The 21,007-nt window shown below is 31.2% G+C and overlaps 1 protein-coding gene across 2 annotated transcripts in view; it reads left to right on the top strand.

The window, feature by feature from the left end:
• Positions 1–21,007, top strand: part of LOC135128443 (DNA-binding protein D-ETS-3) — a 157,936-nt gene that overhangs the window by 5,753 nt on the left and 131,176 nt on the right. Inside the window, exons 1-3 of one of the 2 annotated variants that reach the window (XM_064055352.1) lie at positions 3,024–3,244; positions 3,521–3,734; positions 3,787–3,931. In XM_064055352.1, coding sequence (XP_063911422.1) covers positions 3,240–3,244; positions 3,521–3,734; positions 3,787–3,931 — 364 coding nt within the window. In that variant the 5' untranslated portion in view covers positions 3,024–3,239. Of the gene's footprint in view, positions 1–3,023; positions 3,245–3,520; positions 3,735–3,786; positions 3,932–21,007 lie in introns of those variants that run through there. The other variant, XM_064055353.1, reaches the window with a different exon arrangement.

Raw genomic sequence — 21,007 nt, 5'->3', positions numbered from 1 at the left:
ATAGTTGAAAATAATTTTAATAAAGCTATTCAAAGAACTGTATTATTTTGGTCTCTAACTTATTCTGATATTTCTAATAATTTAATGAGACCGAGGACCGGGCGCTTAGTGATCCAGCTTGTATACTGCAACACTACCACGATGTCAGTTTGTTGTAAGTAGTTCAACAAATTATGTGAGTGGTTTTGAAATATTATTACATAAAAAATAAATAGAGAAAGATATTCTTTCGGAGACAATCAGGAATATTTCCGAATTTTCTAATCACCTTCGAAATTTAACTAAAAAGATTTTCTTGTAGATTTCGACTTCTAAAAGTTACTTTCGGTCTCATTTCTTCGATAACTCCTACCATTTTTCCAGAATCGCCCACTGAAATATATAATAATAAATTTGGCAGTTTTTTAAATTGAATTTGAATTTCAAGCCGAAAATTTTGTTCCGGGACAATAGATGTGCTATATTTTTGGAATCAGTACGTCGAAATCTATATGTCGGAATTTTTTTGTGTTTTTTTTTTACAATATTTTTTCTTAACTAAAATAATTATACCTCTTGTGAAAATTTCGAATTTTTTCAACCACCTTCGAAACTTAACTAAAGATATTTTATTGTAGACTTCGACCTCCAGAAGTTACTTTAAGCTTCATTTTTTCGATAACTCCTACCATTTTTCTAGAATGAACCCACTCAAATATGACAATTTTGGGATTATTTTAAATTGAATTTCAAGTTGAATATTTCTAAAATTTTCCCCCGGGGACATAAACAAGGTATATTTTTGGAGTCAGCACGTTGAAATCCATGCCCTACAATTTTTTGTCGATTTTTAAGCCATTTTTCTCAAGACCAAAATTTTTCGATATCGCTTATGAAAATTTCGCAATTTTTCGACTACATTCGTAACTTATCTAAAGACATTTTCTTGTATATTTTCACCGATAGAAGTTATTTTCGGTCTCATTTATCCAATAACTCCTACTATTTTTCCAGAATCGCTCACTGAAATATAATAGTTTTGGTATTTTTTTAGATTGAATTTCAAGCTGAATATTTCTAAAATCTTGCCATAAAACCATAAGCACGCTACATTTTTGGAATCAGCACGTCAAAATCTATATCCAGGAATTTTTTGTGGATTTTTTGGTCATTTTTTCATAACCAAAATTTTTCAATACCCCTTATGAAAATTTCGGAACTTTTTGGACCATCTTTGATACTTAACTAAAGATATTTTCTTGTAGATTTTGAATTCCAGAAGTTACTTGGGGTCCCATTTCTTCGATAACTCCTACCATTTTTCCAGAATCGCGGACTGAAATATGATAGTGTTTGGATCAGCACGTTAAAATCTATATCCAGGATTTTTTTGTGGATTTTTTGGTCATTTCTTCATCCCCAAAATTTTTTCAATACCCCTTATGAAAATTTCGGAAATTTTTGGACCATATTCGATACTTAACTAAAGAGATTTTCTTGTAGATTTCGAATTCCAGAAGTTACTTTGGGCCCCATTTCTTCGATAACTCCTACCATTTTTCCAGAATCGCCGACTGAAATATGATGATAGTGTTTGGATTTTTTTTTAGAATAAATTTTAAGCCGAATATTTACAAAATCTTGCCCTAGAACCGTAAAGCACGCTATATTTTTGGAATCAGCACGGCGAAATCTATATCCAATAGTTTTTTGTGGATTTTTTGACCATTGTTTCATAACCAAAATTTTTCAGTACCTACCTCTTATGAAAATTTCTGAAATTTTTGTAGCACCTTCGATACTTAACTAAAGACATGTTCTTGTAGATTTTGAATTCCAGAAGTTACTTTGGGCCCTATTTCTTCGATAACACTCCTACCATTTTTTCAGAATCGCCGACTGAAATACGATGACAGTGTTTGGAATTTTTTTTAAATTAATTTCAAGCCCAATAGTTTTAAAATTTTGTCCCGGGACAATAAATGTACAATATTTTTGGAATGAGCACGTTGAAATCTATATCTAGGAATTTTTTGTGGATTTTTAGATTATTTTTCGTAACTAAAATTATATCTCTTACGAAATTTCGAAATTTTTCAACCACCTTCAAAATTCGAAAAAAATTTTGCGAATGTTTTGCAGTTACTAAAATAGTTTTAGTGAAAGTTTTACTAAAAATTTTAATTCAGTTCAGTCTCACGGATAAATGATATAATTTTATCTGTAAATGTATTCTTTTGTGAAAATTCCTAACGTTAAAATAAAAACAAATGTGGTTTATTAAGTCACGGATACAGGAATGGATATATGAAAATTTTTCAAGTTAGATTTTCTTAATTCGTGAACTAAGTAATAAGCAAAATATTGGGAGAGGACAAACGTGGGACATCCGGTATATGTACAGATAAAAGAACAGGGGAGATACGACGTTAAACATTGGTTTCATGGTGAAAAGCAAAAGGTTGTTATTAAACGCATACATGTTTAATTAAGTGATATTATGTCACTAGCTTAACTCAAAATCTTGTTTACCTTTAATTGCACTTTCTGTCTCTGTGTATATTTTAAATTTCTTGAAATTAAAAATTAAGAGTAATAGAACAGTGTTTTTCATATTTAAAATTACAAATGCTCAAAAATAAAACTGTTCATATAGTATTTTAAACAACTTTCAGGAAAACATAAAAATAAAGGAAGAGAAACGAATTCAACTTTCGTAGTTATTTTGAGTACGTAAAAAGAGTGGTGTGGGATAAGTTTCCTTATCTAACTTACCGTTTAAAAACCGTTATGTTCAGTCACCGCCCACTGGTACCGTAAGTGGGCAAACATTTTGCACAGAATGTTATTTTTTTTTTGAGTCATAATTTGCTCTCGTGCGAGGATATGAAATTTTCTCACCGCAAGTGAATATTTTTATTTATATTTTGATAAAGATAGATATTGTTGTAATGTTTTAGATGTCTAAAAATAAATTTTGTAAAACACTGCATAATGAGATGAGGGAGCTCTTCCTGTTGCCTAATTGAAACGGAAACGAACAATCGTGTTGGCCGCGACAAACTCGCGTGGCTCGACTTAAATTTACTGATAAAACCTCTGATAACAGATCAAGAAGTCGGTGATTACCATTTACCTATTAAATTTAAATATTAACTTATAAATATTCAGTTTACGTGTCCGTACAGTTTTTAATGTTTCATCCGTGACACAGTTCCCAAATATTTTCAAAGTACCTAACTTACGATACGCTTTTCACCATGAGGTAAGAGTCGAAAAATATATTTAAAAAATGTTACACTGCGATCTCGCATTTTAATTGCTGTATCTAGATATTAATATTAGCCTTTGGGGATGCATGCTGTGTTTGCGTGTCGATAAAGATACTTACGTTATTTTTACTATTAAAAAATAAACTTAAAATCTAATTTAAATTCTTACGCTGAGAAAAAATTAGCGTTGTGCACGAAAATAGAAGTAGGTTAATAAGAATTTAATTATCCTTGGAATGGTGTTTAGATGTGTTTTTCTTTCTATCCAGAAAAAAGTGTCCACTTCGCCGCAAAATGTACGAAAGCTCTTGTTCTTATCAAGGCGCTTTGGAGTTAAAACGAAGCTCAGGAAGTACGTGCCCACTAGGCATAAAGACTGAAGAATTCGGAACAGCAGCCGATTGGCCTGCTTATAGATTTTGCAACCCAAGCACATTCGAACAACTTAAACAAAGCGTCGAAAAGGCAAAAGCAGCTCTGCAGGTACGTCGTGTTGCTCATTTGTTTAGATTTTATATAGTCGTTATTCTTTTAGGACAGAAGTGGCTTTTTAGGAACGGGAAGCGCCTTCAGTGATTTGTACAGCGGAGTGTCTACCACGGGGAGATCCCAAGAGAATTTACAGGATAATGGCAGGACACGCGAAAGCGGCGATAATGACACGAAGAGATTAAGTCAAGGTAAGTTTTTTCGATTTACGATTTATCAACGTTTATGCAGTGTGTCCCACTTTTCGTAAGCGCATTTCCATTCCCTCTTCATTAACATAGGATGACTTTGAAATTGTGACACGTAGAGGAATGTAGGGCAAAGTGGAGCACGTCAAATCTAAAGTGTTTTAATTCAGACAATCGGGTTTTTATAATTAGTTTTTACATTCACGTTCATACCTCATCTTACAGTTCTGAGCCGAGATTGTCAGTTTGACTTTGACTTTTTTTTTTAAATGAATTTATTTTTGAAAATAAAAGCAATGTATGTTATAGTATTTGTAATAAATTGTTTATTTAGAAACAAAATAATTGTAGCGCTCAAAGACTAACTATTAATTTTATGATTAAAGTTTCAGAACGTAAGTTACTAATTCTTTTTAAGTATGTATATTAAAATTGTTCTCACATTTGAAGTTTAAGGGTCAACATTCGTTAATTCCATTTTTGAAAACATAGAAAAATGTTAATTTAATATTTCATAACAAAATTCAATTTACCGACAAATTTTTTACGTTTTTACAACTACTGGAGTGTTTATATGGTTCATTTTAAAATGAATATAATAGAAATGAAGAAAAAAATTCCCTGATATTCTTACAATGCAAGAATAAAAACTTCACTTCTTTGCCTAAGAGAAAATTAAACTAAAAGATCCGCTATAATAATAAGTAGTAATAGTCCTATCTATTTTGAAAGGATTGTAAAAGCTGAAATGCCCGTTTTTTGACAAATTGGTGAAAACTTTTTTTACCTTCTACAACATCATATGATCGAAAAAAGCCTTCTAACAGGCCATGGAATTTATTTTTAAAATAATGGTATTGGCATTGCCTTTATTTCACCGTAATTGTCAAACCAAATAAGGAACGCATCGGCTTTGTCAATATGATTATTTTAAAAATAAACTTCATGGCCTACTTGAGGACTTTTTTTCAGAGCGTGGGTTGAAAGAAGTATTTTAATACAGCCATTTTGACAAATATTAAAAATAAAACAAATAAAAGTTCAAAAATGAGAGTATTAAATTAAAAAAAAAAAAGAAAAAACATCCAATTTTCCGAACACTTTTTGTCTATTGGCAGTCGAAACTAATGATTCATTTTTCAGAAGAAACGACTCTTTTATTTTTCGGTTAATGATATTGTATAATAAAAACAAAGTGTTGTAAACTATTATTTATGCAGTCACTTCTGAAGGTATACAAATCGATTTTGTGAGCTTTTATTTGTGATAGACTCTATACATTAAAACAAATATACGACATCCAACTTTTTTCTAATGACACCCTATATTTTGTAGAGGTTCTTGTAGAACTGGTTTTTCTGAATTAATCAATGTATCATACTTTAATCACCCATACTTCGCCACTGCCTATGATTCGAACGCAGTAAGTTACGAAAGGACTGTGTTAACTTGTTTATATTTGGTCTGCAGTGGTACTTCTTCACCCACGATAACCTTGTAGGAACTCCACTTTTTATGTACTAGTATAAAAGGCTGCTGTAAAATTTTGGTCTTTTTTTCGAAAATTTGGATGCCTTGGGGAAAATTTCAAGGCGGATTCATAAACAAGAAATACAGGAGTATGCATGTATTTAAATCCTACTTACTATAAAAAAAAAAAAAATGAGGGGATATCATTATATTGTTGATGGGGTTGATTAGGCAAATTTTGGTTAGCGTTTTACCATCTACACATTATATTCCGTACATATCTAGTATCTAGATATAAAATTTGACAACAATCGCTCCGGTAGTTTCGAAGATTATTTGACTAATAAAAATTGACCCAGACGACAAATAGAGAGATCGACAGATAGATAGACAAGGGAAGCCGGAGACATATTTCTTCCTAGTCTATGATGGACTTGGTTACAATACCTCCTTAGTTTACACTCGGCAGGTAAAAATGCTACTGTAATACTGAATAAAGGATTTTCAGATTCTTTGAATAAACCGTAAGCATTTCATAAACAAGATATTGCAACATCAGTACGATCCATCGCTGAAATCAGAACAAATACCTTTAATTCATTCACTCAATTCACTTTTCGTGTTTATTGGAAGACATTATAGGTGATCTCAGATGTGTAACTGGCTGAAGATTATTTACAATTTTCGGCCGATTGAACCAATTTTAACCATTTTTTTGGAACATTTTTGAAAATTTTGAATTCATTCTTTGTTGTTTTTTCGAACACATATTCATGGGGATTTCAGATTTGTAACGAGTCAAAAATTTTCTACAATTCTGCGGAAGATTATTTACAATTCGCCACCAAGTCTCAGTCGATTGAACCCAATTTAACCATTTTTTTTGGAAAATTTCATTCATTCACTTTACGTGTTTATTGAAACAGATATCGTGACGGCGATTTCGGATTTCTTACTGGTTGAAGATTATCTACAATTTGATACTAGTTCTCAATCGATTGAACCCATTTTAACCATTTTTTGATTGGAAAATTTTCGAAAATTTTGAATTCACTTTACGTATGTATTGAAACACACAATTCTACATAATTATTTTATTTATTTATTTATTATTATTTTATTTATTTATTTAGTTATTATTTACGTAGAAGATGATATATCGAATGGTTTTTCAACTCCGCTAAGCCTCTTCAAAAATAATATAGTAAAAACATATTTTCATAATATTGAAGGGGTTAATTTAGTTCATTAGGTAAGAATATTTATTTTTAAAGGACATGAAAATAAATGAACGTGTAGGTCATAATAGACTAGGACCCGGTTTATAGAAAGCGAAATTAAAGTTAATTCGCGATTAACTTTTAATTGAAAGGTCCGTTGCTAGGCAATGTACATGTTTTAACCAGTCACGGGCATATTCCACATTTTAATCCTCTGTTAAATTAATCGAGGATTAAATATTTAATTCGCTTTTCTATCAACCTTTACCTTTTGATTTTTCTTAATTTTTACTTCTCGAGCATAAGCGAAGGAAGTATTGTAATCGAGTCCGTCGGCCGACTATCTACTTTTACGTGTTCTCGACCTTTCATGACCCCTACAGGACGAAGAAATAGGTCTCCCGTTTCCGTCTGTCTGTTTGTCTGTCCGTCTGTCCGTCTATCTGCCGTCACGGATTTTTATTAGACAGATAATCTACGAAAGTACTAGGCCGATTGTTGTCAAATTTTGGATTTATATTAGAATATCATGTAGATGGTAAAAGGCTCACCAAAATTTGTCAAATATTTCCCACCACTAATGCGATGACGTCACTTTAAAATTGTACATAGCAAAACATTTTAAATTGTATAAAATAACATAGTCCTAAACATGTAGTTTATGACTCCGAATAGAGTTTATACCCGAAACGTCCAGATTTTTGAAAAAAAAAATCAAAATTATGAAACAACATTTTGCAATTTAATTTTGAATCTGCTAAACCGAATGCTTTGGAATTTTGCAGATGTTTTAAGGTTATAAAGAGCATAATAAATTTTTAGTCAAAATATATTTGCTTATCCCCTCCAAAAAATTGATGACGTCACCTCAAAAGTTTGCCGAATAAATACTATCTCAAGTCTGTACTTGTAATTTATAATTCCCTTTTTTTATATTTACTTGTACAGGTGACTCAAAAAATTAATAAATGTGTAAATTTATTTTGTTGATTTAATCAGGAACTACGAAACCGAATGCTTTGAATTTTGGAGATGTTTTAAAGTTATCATAAGCTTGGTAAATTTTTGATCAAAATGTATTTGCTCATCCCTCCTAAAAAATTGATGAGTCTGTACCTGTGATTTATCATTCGTATACAGGGTGACTAAAAAAAAATATCATTGTATTTTAGGAGCGAGGGAAGTTCTGTCGAAAGAACTTTGGACCAATTTTTATTTATTCAACGACAACCTAAAGCTGACCAAGGAGGTTGAAACCAATTCTGCTTTTGAATAACAGAAAAATAAAACTTTTAATTTTATTAAGATCTCTCTAATTCGTACGTCAGGGCGAACAATATTAGGGATGACTAGGAACAAAAATAATTGTTAAAGTAATGTATTCATAACGTAAAAATTTCAAGAGAGAAAATTGTTTAAAAAAATAATTGCATCAATTTAAGCCTATGCTGCAATTTACTACAACGATAAGATAATCTAGTTTTTAAAGCAATATGCATTACACTCTCATTTGCGCTACTGTTCCCTACGTTCTATAGAGCGCTTTTTCTCGTGTCTTTACATGTAACTACATTAGATAAAATTCTATTTGCGATGATTTGCAAATAAATTAAAATTTTTAAGTTTGCGTCCTGTCGAAAGTATAGCGGAGTGTGACTCGTAAATTTGTGATTTGTAAATGGCAATAACTGATACTCTGCATGACGTTGCAATTCTTCTATAAAAAGTGGGACGTTCTGCGTTTACGACAAATGTCTTTAATAACTTATAAAATTGAGAATTACGTAAAGCTGTCCGTAAGTCCGGAAGGCGTTTGTCTAGAATTTCTGGAAATAGTATAAATTTATTGTTCAACTAATCGGTTCTGTCTTGTTTCTTCTACTGATTAAAGCGAGATAAATATATCGAATAAAAGTACAATTAAGTGGGAATTTTTTAACGTGCCAATTTTCTATTTCAACGGAAAATAAAATTTACATGATTAAATTCTGGTTTTTCGTTTGAAAATACCACGTACTACAGAGTTGTGAATTGCTGAAACAAAAAACTTTGTACAAGTATATCGCAGTCAGTAATTCTTCAAGTTTACAGTATTATTATGCCACTTTTAATATCATCGCACTAAAGTAATATTTTATTACTTATTACTTTTCCCAATACTGTGAAAAGGAAAATAATATTAATAATAACAATAATATCTATTAGTGTTAAGAACTTTGTGTAAAAGTTTTGCATGCGTCACTTTGAACAATGTCCTAGATATAACGCAATCACAAAACACAAAAATCACGTTTTAAAAATTCATGGACACTGTAAAAAGCACCTTTTCACAGTTTTTTTTCAAATATTTAGTGCTGGTGAAAATACGTAATAACGTGTCCTATTTTTGCAGGAAAGATAATGTGCTTTTTATTATTTGCGTAAATATTCTGTTAACCAATGAGTCAGAATGATGACACATACATATATTACACTTTTCAATAGGATGAATTGCAGCATTCTCTTTCGTCTCGTGCTACAAACTTTTCACTCACGTACAGTGAATATTTGTCTGTTTGGTTTTCAATATGCTTTATTTTGGAGATCTGCTATGAATTAAGTGTACGTTGTGCACCTGATATACCAAATTAATGCAGACAAGCCACAGCCAAATCTCAGTATACAGGGTGAGTTACTAAGCGCGCACTCCTCGATATCTCATTAATAATGTTACGAAATAAACCCATACGCCGCCTCGTGACGACGCCTATGGGCCGTCGAGAGTTTTCTAGTATGTGAGGCAATGACGGGGACTCCAAATATTGATATTTCAACATTTTCAAATACCCTGAATTTTATTAGTGCATCTTATTATATTTTTTGTCCTTTTTCTTTTTTGTGAAGTGTTTTCTATATCTAGAATTGATAACATAGGTTTGAGTTTTTTAACTTTTGAAAAATTGTTTTCAATTTGATGGCTGATTCTTACGTATTTTTGGGCGCTGATACCAAATATGAATTCCATCACGTAAGGATTTTTCACAAAAAGGATTCAATTTTTTATTAATAAATACATTTTTCAGGTGATTGAAAAATCAAATAATTTTAAAATATGTTTAAATCTAATGAAACTACAGGTAAAATAGGTACTAAATATATCAAAATGAGTGAATTAAATTCATGTAGTCACAAAATTAATTGCACAAGCTCACCGCCGCACCTTTGTGAAAAAGTTATACTAAACTTATATAATTTGTCTACAACAAATTGTATCATAACTCATAACTAAAAAAAAATATGGTTGTTGATTTAAACAACAGTCCAAAAAAAAGATCCTTTACCATTGTAAAGTTAATGAGATATGGATGACCACGGGATTAGTGACTCACCCTGTATACATGTTTAACACAGGTTACCATTTTGTTATTATGAGCAGAATTGGTTGTACAATATAAATTTACACAATATAAATTTAATTTAATTTTAGAGTTTAATAGGACCAGTAATTTTCATTAAGGATTATGCTACATGTCATGTGGCAGTAAACATAGTACAGTTTTTCACCTTAAAAAATTGTGACTGGTTATACACATCGAAAATAAATAGCTCTAACAAGGCTCTCTAACAAAAATGTACGACTTTTGTAAATAATTAATTGAGGATGATTATTTTTTGGTTATCGTTTTATTTATATAAATCTTGTTATCTCAAGACATTATTCTGATAAAAACTTAGAAGTTTTATTTTAACGATTTGTCGCAAAATATGTAACTCCTGAAATAACATATGATTAAAAAAATCCTCTAGTAGGCAATGACATTAATTTTAAAATAATAATGCTGGCGTTGCAACTATTTGACACTTTATTTGATAGTTATTTGAGCGACGCAATTTAATGACGTCACATACAAATTTTGCGTGGTAAATGCTATTTAAATTTTATAAAATAAGATACTCCTATAGATGTGGTTTATGCATCTACCTCGAAAAAATCAAAATAGGATGAAAACATTTTACAATTTAACTTAGAAACTGAAAACCGAATGCTCTGAAATCTTGCAAAGGTCTTAAACTTATCACGTTATCACAAACGCGATATAAATTGTTAATCAAAATAACCCTGTGGTTTATCAATGCATTTATATTTTTTCTGATACAAGGTGACTAAAAAAATTAATGAATGAAGTAATTTCTTTTATGAATAAATCGAGAACGGTTCACCCTATTTTTCCTAAAATTTGAGAATACAATACTGTTTATTATATTAGTATATCTATCAATTATTAATATCCAAATTGAAAGATATACGTGCCCTCGCTAAAGAATCACAAAATTTTATTTTGAAAAACTCACGAAACATATTCGTAGCAAGTTTCATTACCGTTTAACCGTCCACACATAGCTCTATTTTAACTTACAGGGGTTATAAAAAAAATCGTTTAGAATTTTCTAACGTCTAATCTGACCTTTTTAATTAAAACGATAAAAATAGTAGAATTTATTTAATTTTTAAAACATAATGTTTTTTTATTTAATCATAAAACTAAATATGGAACTATAATTTCAATTATTTACTTGGACGAAATTGATATCAAAATAATAATTGAAGTGTGTCCTGAAATCCTGCAACGTAAGACGCTACGTAGTATGAAGCTGTGTATCCATAGCAACCCCGTTGCCTTAACCGTATTGGACGTGTACGTCCTTCCTTCTTTACACTTACAACTCGACGAACTTCCCTCTTTCTACATAATCATTATAGATACATAGTTCTGCACAGTGAAATGAGCGAAAACGTGGATATTAGTATTTCACTTAATTGTTATGCTGGGTATTATTCACCAATTTAATATTAATTTCATAAAAAGAAACAAAGCGTAGAGGGTGCGCTGAAAAATTAAAAAAACTTATCTACTTCAGAAACAATAACGTAGAACAATACGTAAAGAAAATAAAGGGACCCTCCAAATTATAAATTCAAAGGAAACAAAAAAGCAGCACATAAAAGAAACGGAGACATTGTGAAGTTCTTCGGGAGGAATATAAAAGTGTGCACAGTTTTAAAATTAATGATTTATTTGGTCGAAGACCAAGATGGCGGGAACGGAAGTTACATAAGATATTTAGAGGAAGCAGCGGCTCCAAAAATAATGAAAACTTGTAAATAAGATGATCTCGTATACAAACAATTTTTTACTTCTAAAATAACTTTTAAATTCTTCACGATCGTAGTATTATAAAGTGAATTTTATTCTTTCTGTCATAGACGTTTAAAGTTAGCAAAGTAGTGGGGCGTTGTCTTTGTAACAGATAACATAAACAATAACAAATTGTATAGCATGCAACCTAAAAAATGATGTAGAGCAAACGTTTAACATTTTGTTGTTACTTTTCGCGATGGCTAATAAAAATATTGTAATATGTAACAATGTTTATGGCTGTCTAACTACTAATTAGGATTATCGTACAGTTGAGATGGTAAAATTGTAAAAATATTTCTGTTCATTCTCCCCCACCATAAAAAAAAAATTGGTGATGTAAATATAAATATAAATATTATTATTAAATAAATTTCCATTAAAAAATACATTCTAGCATATACAAACAAGTTATGTGCAAATGGCTTTATACACATTTTTACTTCCCGAGCGTAAGCTAAGGAAGTATTGTAATCGAGACTTTCGGATGCCAGGCTACTTTCAAATTTTGAATAGGTCTCTCGCCTGTCCGGATTTTTGTTAGAAAGATATTTTCTGAAACCACTGGACCGATTGTTGTCAAATTTTATATAAGTATTAGGAACATCGCGTAGATGATAAAACGCTAACCAAAATTTATATAATCATTTCCACTAACAATTGGATGACGCCATCCCTAAAATTTCCAATAGTAATTATTATTTGAATTTTATAAAATAAGATACTCCTGAATTTGTAGTTTACCAATCCATGTTGAGTTGTACACTAGACATCCAGAGTTTTGGTAAAAATCAAAATTGTATAACAATATTTTGCAAGTTAACTTCTATATTGCAAAATCGAATTCTCTGCAATCTCCTAAACGTTTTAAGGTTATCGTAATAAGAATGGTAAATGGTTTATCACCCCTAAAATATGATGACGTTATTCTATAAAATTTTATTAAATAGAATTACGACGACCCCGGCTATCTTGACACACGCAAATGTTTAATAAATATATTATACAGGGTGTTATTGAAAGGTACGTACAATAAAACTGACAGTTTTTCGCGAAGTCAAAGAAGTCTGAAAAACTTATTTTGTGTTATCAAAATTTTAAGGGGAAAATTAACCCTTATCCAACCTTTTTATCCTAGCAACTGAAACAATAATAAAAAATAAGAGACCCTTTTGTTGCTATAGAAAGGAAAGATGACCTTTTTATCAGATTATTTGCACATAAATTTTAATAATTTTTATCTCTAAAAGGAGAACACTTTTACCTGAACTTTTTTTTACTTTTAGCACCCATACTTCGAGACCAGTTGCCGACTTTATTTTGTACGTACCTTTCAATAACACGCTGTATGTATAACTTTAGTATAATTTTCTCAGAGGGTATGTCAATTGCCAAAATTAGTCTTATCTTAGCAAATACTAGCCCCGTCCACCCACTTTCTATTTCCTTAAAGTGTACCTCATATTCCAAAATGACTTCTGGATGTTGACATCTACAAGAAAATGTCTTTGGCTATTTATGAAATAGTAGCCCCACACATCCACCCTCTATTTTCTTAAAAGGTATGTCATTTGCCAAAATTAGTCTTATCTTAGCAATAAGTACTAGCCCCGCCCACCCGCCCGCTATGTTCTTGGAGGATATCTGATTTGCTAAAGTTAGTTTTTTCTGAGAAAGTACTAGCCCCGCCCACCCACCCTCTATTTTCTCGGAGGATATGTCATTTGCCAAAATCAGTTTTATCTTAGCAAGTACTAGCCCCGCCCACCCCGTTTTTCTCATCCTAACGACTAATTTTAATTCTGTTCAGCATAAGATCATTCATTTCATTCAGACCAAATAAAATCAATCACTGAAACCGAGGAAGGGTGGGTGGGCGGGGCTAATTATGTGTTTTGTTATTCTATTTGCATACATTTATTTCTTATTTTGTGCACTTGACCTGACTTGACTTAACGTGATCTGACCTGTACTGAACTCACTATTGTCTCAAAGAAACAAATTTTAAACATTTCTGTGAATATATAAAAACTACAAAGTACATCTTTAAAACAGCTGTACTTTCTGAAACAAAAATTAATAATAATTTCCTTTTCTATATACAAAAATTTCATACCGAGATATTTTGACGGAACTCTAAAACTTGCTAAATTTCAATCTACAAGAAAATGTCTTCAGCTAGTTTTCCCAAAATGGTTAAAAAAAATCTGGAATATAGATCTGAACATCTAGACATTAAGATTTTTTGGGAAAAAGATCAAAATTGTATAACATTTTGCAATTTAACTTTTAAATTGCAAAACCGAATGCTGTGAAATCTTTGCCTCCTCGGAAGAATCTTACAATTTTGCCAAATCAAATTTCATTTTCTTTTAACCGCTGATGTTTTTAATCTGAACGTGCTAATAATCGAATTTTTTCAAAGTGTAAACATAAAGAAAGGAGGTTAAAAATTGGGAATATCTACATTTTTTCCCGTTGGTTATCATCCTCTTTAAATATATTTCATATTGCCCTCACTTGTGTGGACCGCACCTCTTTAGAACTTGCACCAGGAACGCAGGGGTGTTATTTTCGCCACTGTCGAAATAAGCTTGGACCATTTTTTTAAATAAAATACTAACATTTAAAATAATGCGCAGAACTTCCCTTGCCAATGAAGCATAGTCAACCAAGTTTAGTTTTTTGGATAAATTGCAGAAGTTGAGTTTGCATTTTTTTTGATAACGTCTTATTAAAGTATGATTTTATTTAATCAATAAAATTTAAATAACGCATTCATCAATTATCTTAAAAATCAGCATTTATATATTCATTTAATAAATTATTGCAATAATCTTATAGACTGTGCAAAATTTCAGAGAAATTAGTTTGAAGTGTAGTTAAAATATACTCCTACAATTTTGTTGAACAATTTTGATATTTTTTTAGCAAAAATCTTCGAACTTAAAGTTAAAAAGAATGTCTAAGGTTATTTAGGCAGAACTTCCCTCGCCCCTCACCAGTCCACTAAATCCAGTTTCTTCGAAAAATGATAAAAATTGATTTGTTTAATTTGATTGATAACCACTATATAATTACTGTGTAAGATAAAAAAATCGCCCATGAGGGAATCGAAACGGCGATAAGGTATATGTTTGTTTTTACTTCCCGAACGTAAATTAAGAAGAAATTGTGTGATAGGGTCAAATATTGTGTAATGGGATGTTTTAGGTATGTTGTGTAGATGCCAGCACGCTAACCAAAATATGTGTAATCATCCCTACTAACAATGTGATTACGTCACCTAAAATTTTTCATAGTAATTGGTATTTGAAATTCATAAAATAACGTACTCCTACACTCGTGGTTGATGAATACGTCTTGATTTGTTACCTTAGATCCAGGTTTTAGGAAAAAATCTAAATTGTCCAACAGAACTTAACACTTTAACTTTGAAACTCCAAAACTGAATGCTGTGAAATCTTGTAAAAGTCTTGAAGTTATCCCCTCCCCAAAAACTGATGACGTCAACAAAATTTTGGCGAATAAACTTTATCTAAGATGTGCAAGATATTATACTTATGGTTTATCAATGTATTCATATTTTTTAGAATTACTCATACAGGGTGACTTTATTGCTCAAATCAAGAACGGCTTATCGCATTTTCCTGAAATTTTAGGTTAAAAAAAAGCAAAATAGGCAATAAAAACGGGGGATTTAGCGCCGAAAAATGGCAAAATAAACGCTTTAGGCAAGTTTTAGGAAAAATAAATTTTACAAACGTCTGGTTTTCTTTGAGATCTACATTTATTTTATTATTTTACATAATCAGCGATCCTAATTATCTTCGTTAAAATTTGCATAACAAATTAGATGCTTTTCTTTATATATTATATATCTTCTATATTGATATTTTGTATTTATATTCAGTATTCGTTCTTAATTACTCTTACATTAATCCTGTTAGACACTAATGTCTGTTGGATATTAATAATATATTTATTTATTTATTTATTTATTTATTTATTTGTTTTCTAAATTTTCGGCAAAAAAATTTTACCTTTTGTCTGTTACGACATTTTTAAATCGAGAGAAGGATATTTCATCATGTTAAAGGAGAATATTTAAAATTAGAAATTTCAGTGGGTTTCATTTTTAAATTTGCTGACAAGTTTAAGCTCTTGGTACACGATATTTTTTTGTAAAGGATCTTGCTGCTTTTTAAATGCGATTTCACTTACTTTGCCAGAGTTTTTTTTCCAACTGTTTATACAACTACTCTATTATATCATCGGATTTAAGATCAGACCAATGGTCTCTAATCGCGTTATACTTGCTTTTAAGATGGTAAAATTGGTTTTTATTTAAGTCAAATTATGTTTGAGATGCTTTTGTTGGAAATAGTATTGAGCTTTTCGACCCTGTGGGGTCAAATTCCATAATAACCTAAAATATTTCATTTAATTTAGAATTACACAACAAAATTATGAATATCAATAATCGAACCTTTTTTATATCGTCAAAATGATCGCAATAATATATTACCGCTTCAGTCCATGAACCCATCTTGTCAGAACAGGTTCTGGAGGCAATGGATCCTCAAGTGAGCTTTAAAAAATACTTTCTTTACGTTGGAAATTAAACCATTGACATCTTCATATTGATTCCGGATAACTTCAGCTACTAAAAAAGGTCTTTGTTTTTCGTCCCATCTTTAATTTGTTCTTTAAAGACGATTTGACCTTGGGCTTTTTAAAAATTGCACAAAATACTAGATGATAAATAATTCTTAAAACACTTTTACACTTTTGAACTTCACTTTACGAAAACCCAACACGAACTAATTGATACAGGAAGAGAACTCGAAAAGAATGTTGTAGGAGGGGTTGATATATTTAACACATCAGAGCTCTTCATAGAAAAGCTAGTGAAACTTGTGTCGGGGTCTGTAAATGGGTGTTTTCATTATTTTAAAACCTACCTAAAATTTTAAGAAAGAATTTTGTTCTATCCGCGCAATTTAAAAGTACAGAATGAACGTTTTCTTAATAATAATCGATGAAAAATACCTTACTTAATATTAAAACAATCACATGGATTGAAGGTTCAGTAGTAGACTCATAAAATTATAAAGTTTAAAGTTTATAATGTTGTGACAACTTGGTGCCAGTGAACCCTTCGATAACTGTTACATTTATGCACCCGTAGTTGCACTGTTACTCAACCTTGCTTTACATACGATGAATACAGACAGCCGCCATGCTAGACAGAAATGATATGCAAAGTTGTATTTTTGGTCGGGATAAAGCGTCTACTTTTATCGATTGGTTATTTCCAATACCAGCGGCATGCAATTCAATTTATGCTTTACAACCTGTCGATAACTGATTAAATACGTTATGTGTTATCGATAAATCTACATCGAAGTGATTTAAGTTTGTTAGTACAATATAATGCAAATGAAAGTAAGTGGGTGGTCTAAAGTTTAAAAAAATCAAAACCTTGTATGGAGCGAAACTTAGTATAACATTGTTTTTGTTTTATAATTAAAATAAAATGTATAGTGCAGAAATAGGTGTAATTTATTTTCACTATGGATGTAGTAGTATCTATATAATAATTGATAATGAAACATATTTCTCACGCAGGGTGCACTAAATGCGACTTGTGAATATAATGCACGCGTTGGCGAAGCCAATATATCAATTAGTAGCACCCGCTAACCACCAGGGCGTGGCGAACACAATATAACAACCCCCCAAAAGCAAAGCATCATCGCAGCCCCCTGCAGACTGAGCGATACTTGATATTTATATCCGCACTATCATTTATAAGTTCAAATCAATTATCTCTGACAACAAGATCCTAGACAAAAAAATCCATAAAAGTAACGGTCAGACTTCCATTTCATGCAAAATGTTACGTGAGGAATTAAAAAGGAAAAAATTACTCAGTTTCACCGAGATAAAAGGAAAAGAAAAATTCCTGCAGATTGTGTCAGATATTTTCTTGATGTCGAGCTTCCTACTTCCGGCGACAAGGAACTGTGATAATGATAATTCAAAGTGACAAACGGTTAATTTTTAAATGCTGCACTTTCCATTTGTGCTTATTATGGCATTTTAACTTTCGGTCAAAATAAATAAAAGGGGATGGCAAACGGCGGGTGGGTAAATTCTGCTAGTCATTCTCTTGACGGTAGGTGGTGCGATAAGCGGCGGTTGGGGTGTCGATAAAGAAGCCTAAAAAGACACCCCCATGAGGTCTAAGTGATGTGCCATATCACATATTATTTATTACTCACGTCAATCTTGCGAAATGTAGGGTAGCTTGCCAGATTCACTTTTACGATCACAATCAATACAATTTAACAAATAGAACACGAAAGTGCTGAAATGCAGGCACTGATAACATAGTTTGATGAAAATCACCTTAACGTAATTATTTTGATAACAAATATGGATTTTTTTCAAAAGTACGGTGTTCACAAAGAAATTAGAATTTTTCTTCCCCATCAAGGGCGTATTCTACTTATAACAAAATTGGCACATGGTGTAACTTTAATCAATTAATTAAAAACACAATATGGAAACAATTATCAAAACTTCATGACATTTGATTGTGCTTCAAAAGCAGGGTAAATTCGATATCAATATATGTATATAATATATATATTTCTTCAGTTACTTAAATTAAGGTCACACATTAATTTTCAAGGTGCAACTTTTTCCAGCAGATAACATTTGTGCAAAAAGTTATCATGCTGTCGACCATTACTAATACTACCGAAACACAGCTACCACATCGTGTTATTTGTGATCAAAGAGTTTTAATAAAGTAACGATGGACAAACAAAATTTTAAACCCTTTCCATCAAGATCAGAGAATGGAGCTTTCAAAAAAGTGCCTGAAAAATATGGCGCTTCTTCTACAGGACCACGAATTCCACTTCGAGACCTTCGCGACAACATACTCCAGCCAAGCAATCCTTCCGATAATACTAAATTTCGTAAATACAGTTCTAACGTTCTTAGTGTGAAAAAATGTGAAGTGAAAACTGTGCGTTCGAAGTCATCTAGTGCCGTAGAAACAAAAATGAAGTATTACTTGAAGTCACAAAAGATTACAGAACGCCAACATGATAATGAAATAGTTAGCAACGATGATGAAGTATTTGTGGAGGGCGAGGAACATTACATTAACTACTTGTCTGAAAGAAAGGATGTTAAGCACTTTTCGACTAAGCCGCAGTCAAAAGTAGAAACAGAAATTGCACAACCATTACCAGTAGTAAGAATTACTTGTGCATCTGGAGAGAACACTCATGTTAGAAAACCACCACGGAAAGTAACATTGGTTAGAAAGCTTAGTAACAGGCGTAAAGGTTGTAGTAAGTACTAAAACAAAAATGTTCTTGACAAAAATAAAAATCAAATTGGATTTTTTTACTTCTAGCGGAGGAAGACTTGTATAAAGATTGTCTCTATGATGTTGATTATTTTGAGGTAGAAGTTGCAAATTTTTTAAGCTAGTTGTTTGTTAGAAACGTGTGGTTTTTGTAGGAGAATTATCGCTACATGCTCGAGAGGGAGAAATGTTTTGTCTTTCGAAAGGATCTTTTAAATAAAGTATCTGATTTTAACTACAGGATGATTGTTGTCAACTGGTTAATTTACGTCCAAGTAAGAGCAACAAAATTTGTTAATATTTTAAAATTACTGTATTTTTCAGCAAGTGCTTAGATTAACACAAGCTACATTTTTTATTGGAATACGTATGTTTGATTGCATGCTACTTTCTACAAAAATTCCCTCCAACATGTATACTTTAATGGGAGTTACGTGCTTATGGATTGCCAATAAGAATTTTGATGTTCCTTTCATAAAGGTATATAAATCAGTTATAACACCTTAGAATTTTCTAAAAACTTTTCCAGATCCCCAAATTATTTTCTTTGTGTAATGGAAAATACTCCCGCCAACAATTTCTGTCAACGGAAGAACAAGTCTTGAAAACATTAAAATTTAACATAAATTGTGGGGAGCCCACGTCTTTTTTGTTCTATTATTTACACAGAGAAAAATTAGAAAATAACCCAGTGAGTTCTTTGTTTAGTTGCATACATTTCGTATAACTTTATATACTGTTTTTAGAAAGTTCGATATAGTGCTATGTTTTTGTTGGAAGTGTTTACTCTACTGTTGGATTTTTCGTCGTTAAGACCATCAATGCTGGCATGCGTATCACTATATTTGGTTCTTATAAAATATGAAGTAGAGAACAGTTCCTTTTTAAATTACGTTGATGATCAGTTAATACCTAGAGATATATTTTTACGTAAAGCTAACCATTTGGAAAATTATGTGAAGAAATTACTGGCCTGCAAAACTGTAACTGAGGAAGTCGTCACGAAATATTCAACTGAAGAGAAGTGTTTTGTCGCTAAAAATTTTGTTTCAGAATGAGTGACGATTATTTTTTTAAATTTTATATATTTAAACCACTTTGTGTTGCTGCCTATTTTATTTATTATTTGCAACTTTTTCTGTATTACGAACTTTTTTTTTTAATAAAATAACATCAGTTTAGAATTTTCTTTATTTCAAAAAAGATTTTCTGTCGATACGAGAAATTTATATTTTTACTTTTCATGTTTGTGAAAGAAATTCATGAGACGAAAATTGATTTAACTTATTTAGACAGAACCACCTTCGCCCCTAAAGCACAATCAATACATGTCGGACAGCAGTTTTCATGGAGATTCATGTATTCACATTTCGTAAGGAGAAATCTTTGAATTTTAATATATCTTATGTAATGCTCACGCTGTCAGAACGATGTTCTGTTCGATGAGAGATATTTTATGGGTCTTTTTTGAAATAATAAAATAAAATAAATCCAACTGTTTTCGAGAAAACTAAAAATATTTAAATCGGTTCGTACATGTATCATTTTAATAATAATAGTAATTTTGCAAAATACTCTCATTAGCTTTGTTGAGAAGATATACAAATAAAATTATGTATATACACATTTTTGACTGTATTTTAATGGTTTTAAAATTTTGTCGAGGTACTTGGTTTTTCTTATACGTCTGTCATAGATTATAAATATTAAAGTTTAGTTTTTACTACTTCTCTAGCGTAAGCGACGTTTCGTGACCCCTAGAGTACGAAAGGACTGTTCTTCTGTTTCCGTCTGTCTGTCGTCTGTGTTGTTTTATTACACA

The sequence above is a fragment of the Zophobas morio genome, unplaced genomic scaffold, assembly GCF_036711695.1.
Source record: "Zophobas morio isolate AGI-343-1 ecotype UQ-CSIRO unplaced genomic scaffold, CSIRO_AGI_Zmor_V1 ptg000012l, whole genome shotgun sequence".
NCBI classification, from domain to species: Eukaryota; Metazoa; Arthropoda; class Insecta; order Coleoptera; family Tenebrionidae; genus Zophobas; species Zophobas morio.
The sequence above is the reverse complement of the archived record's forward strand: the minus strand, read 5'-3'. Positions and strand labels throughout refer to the sequence as shown.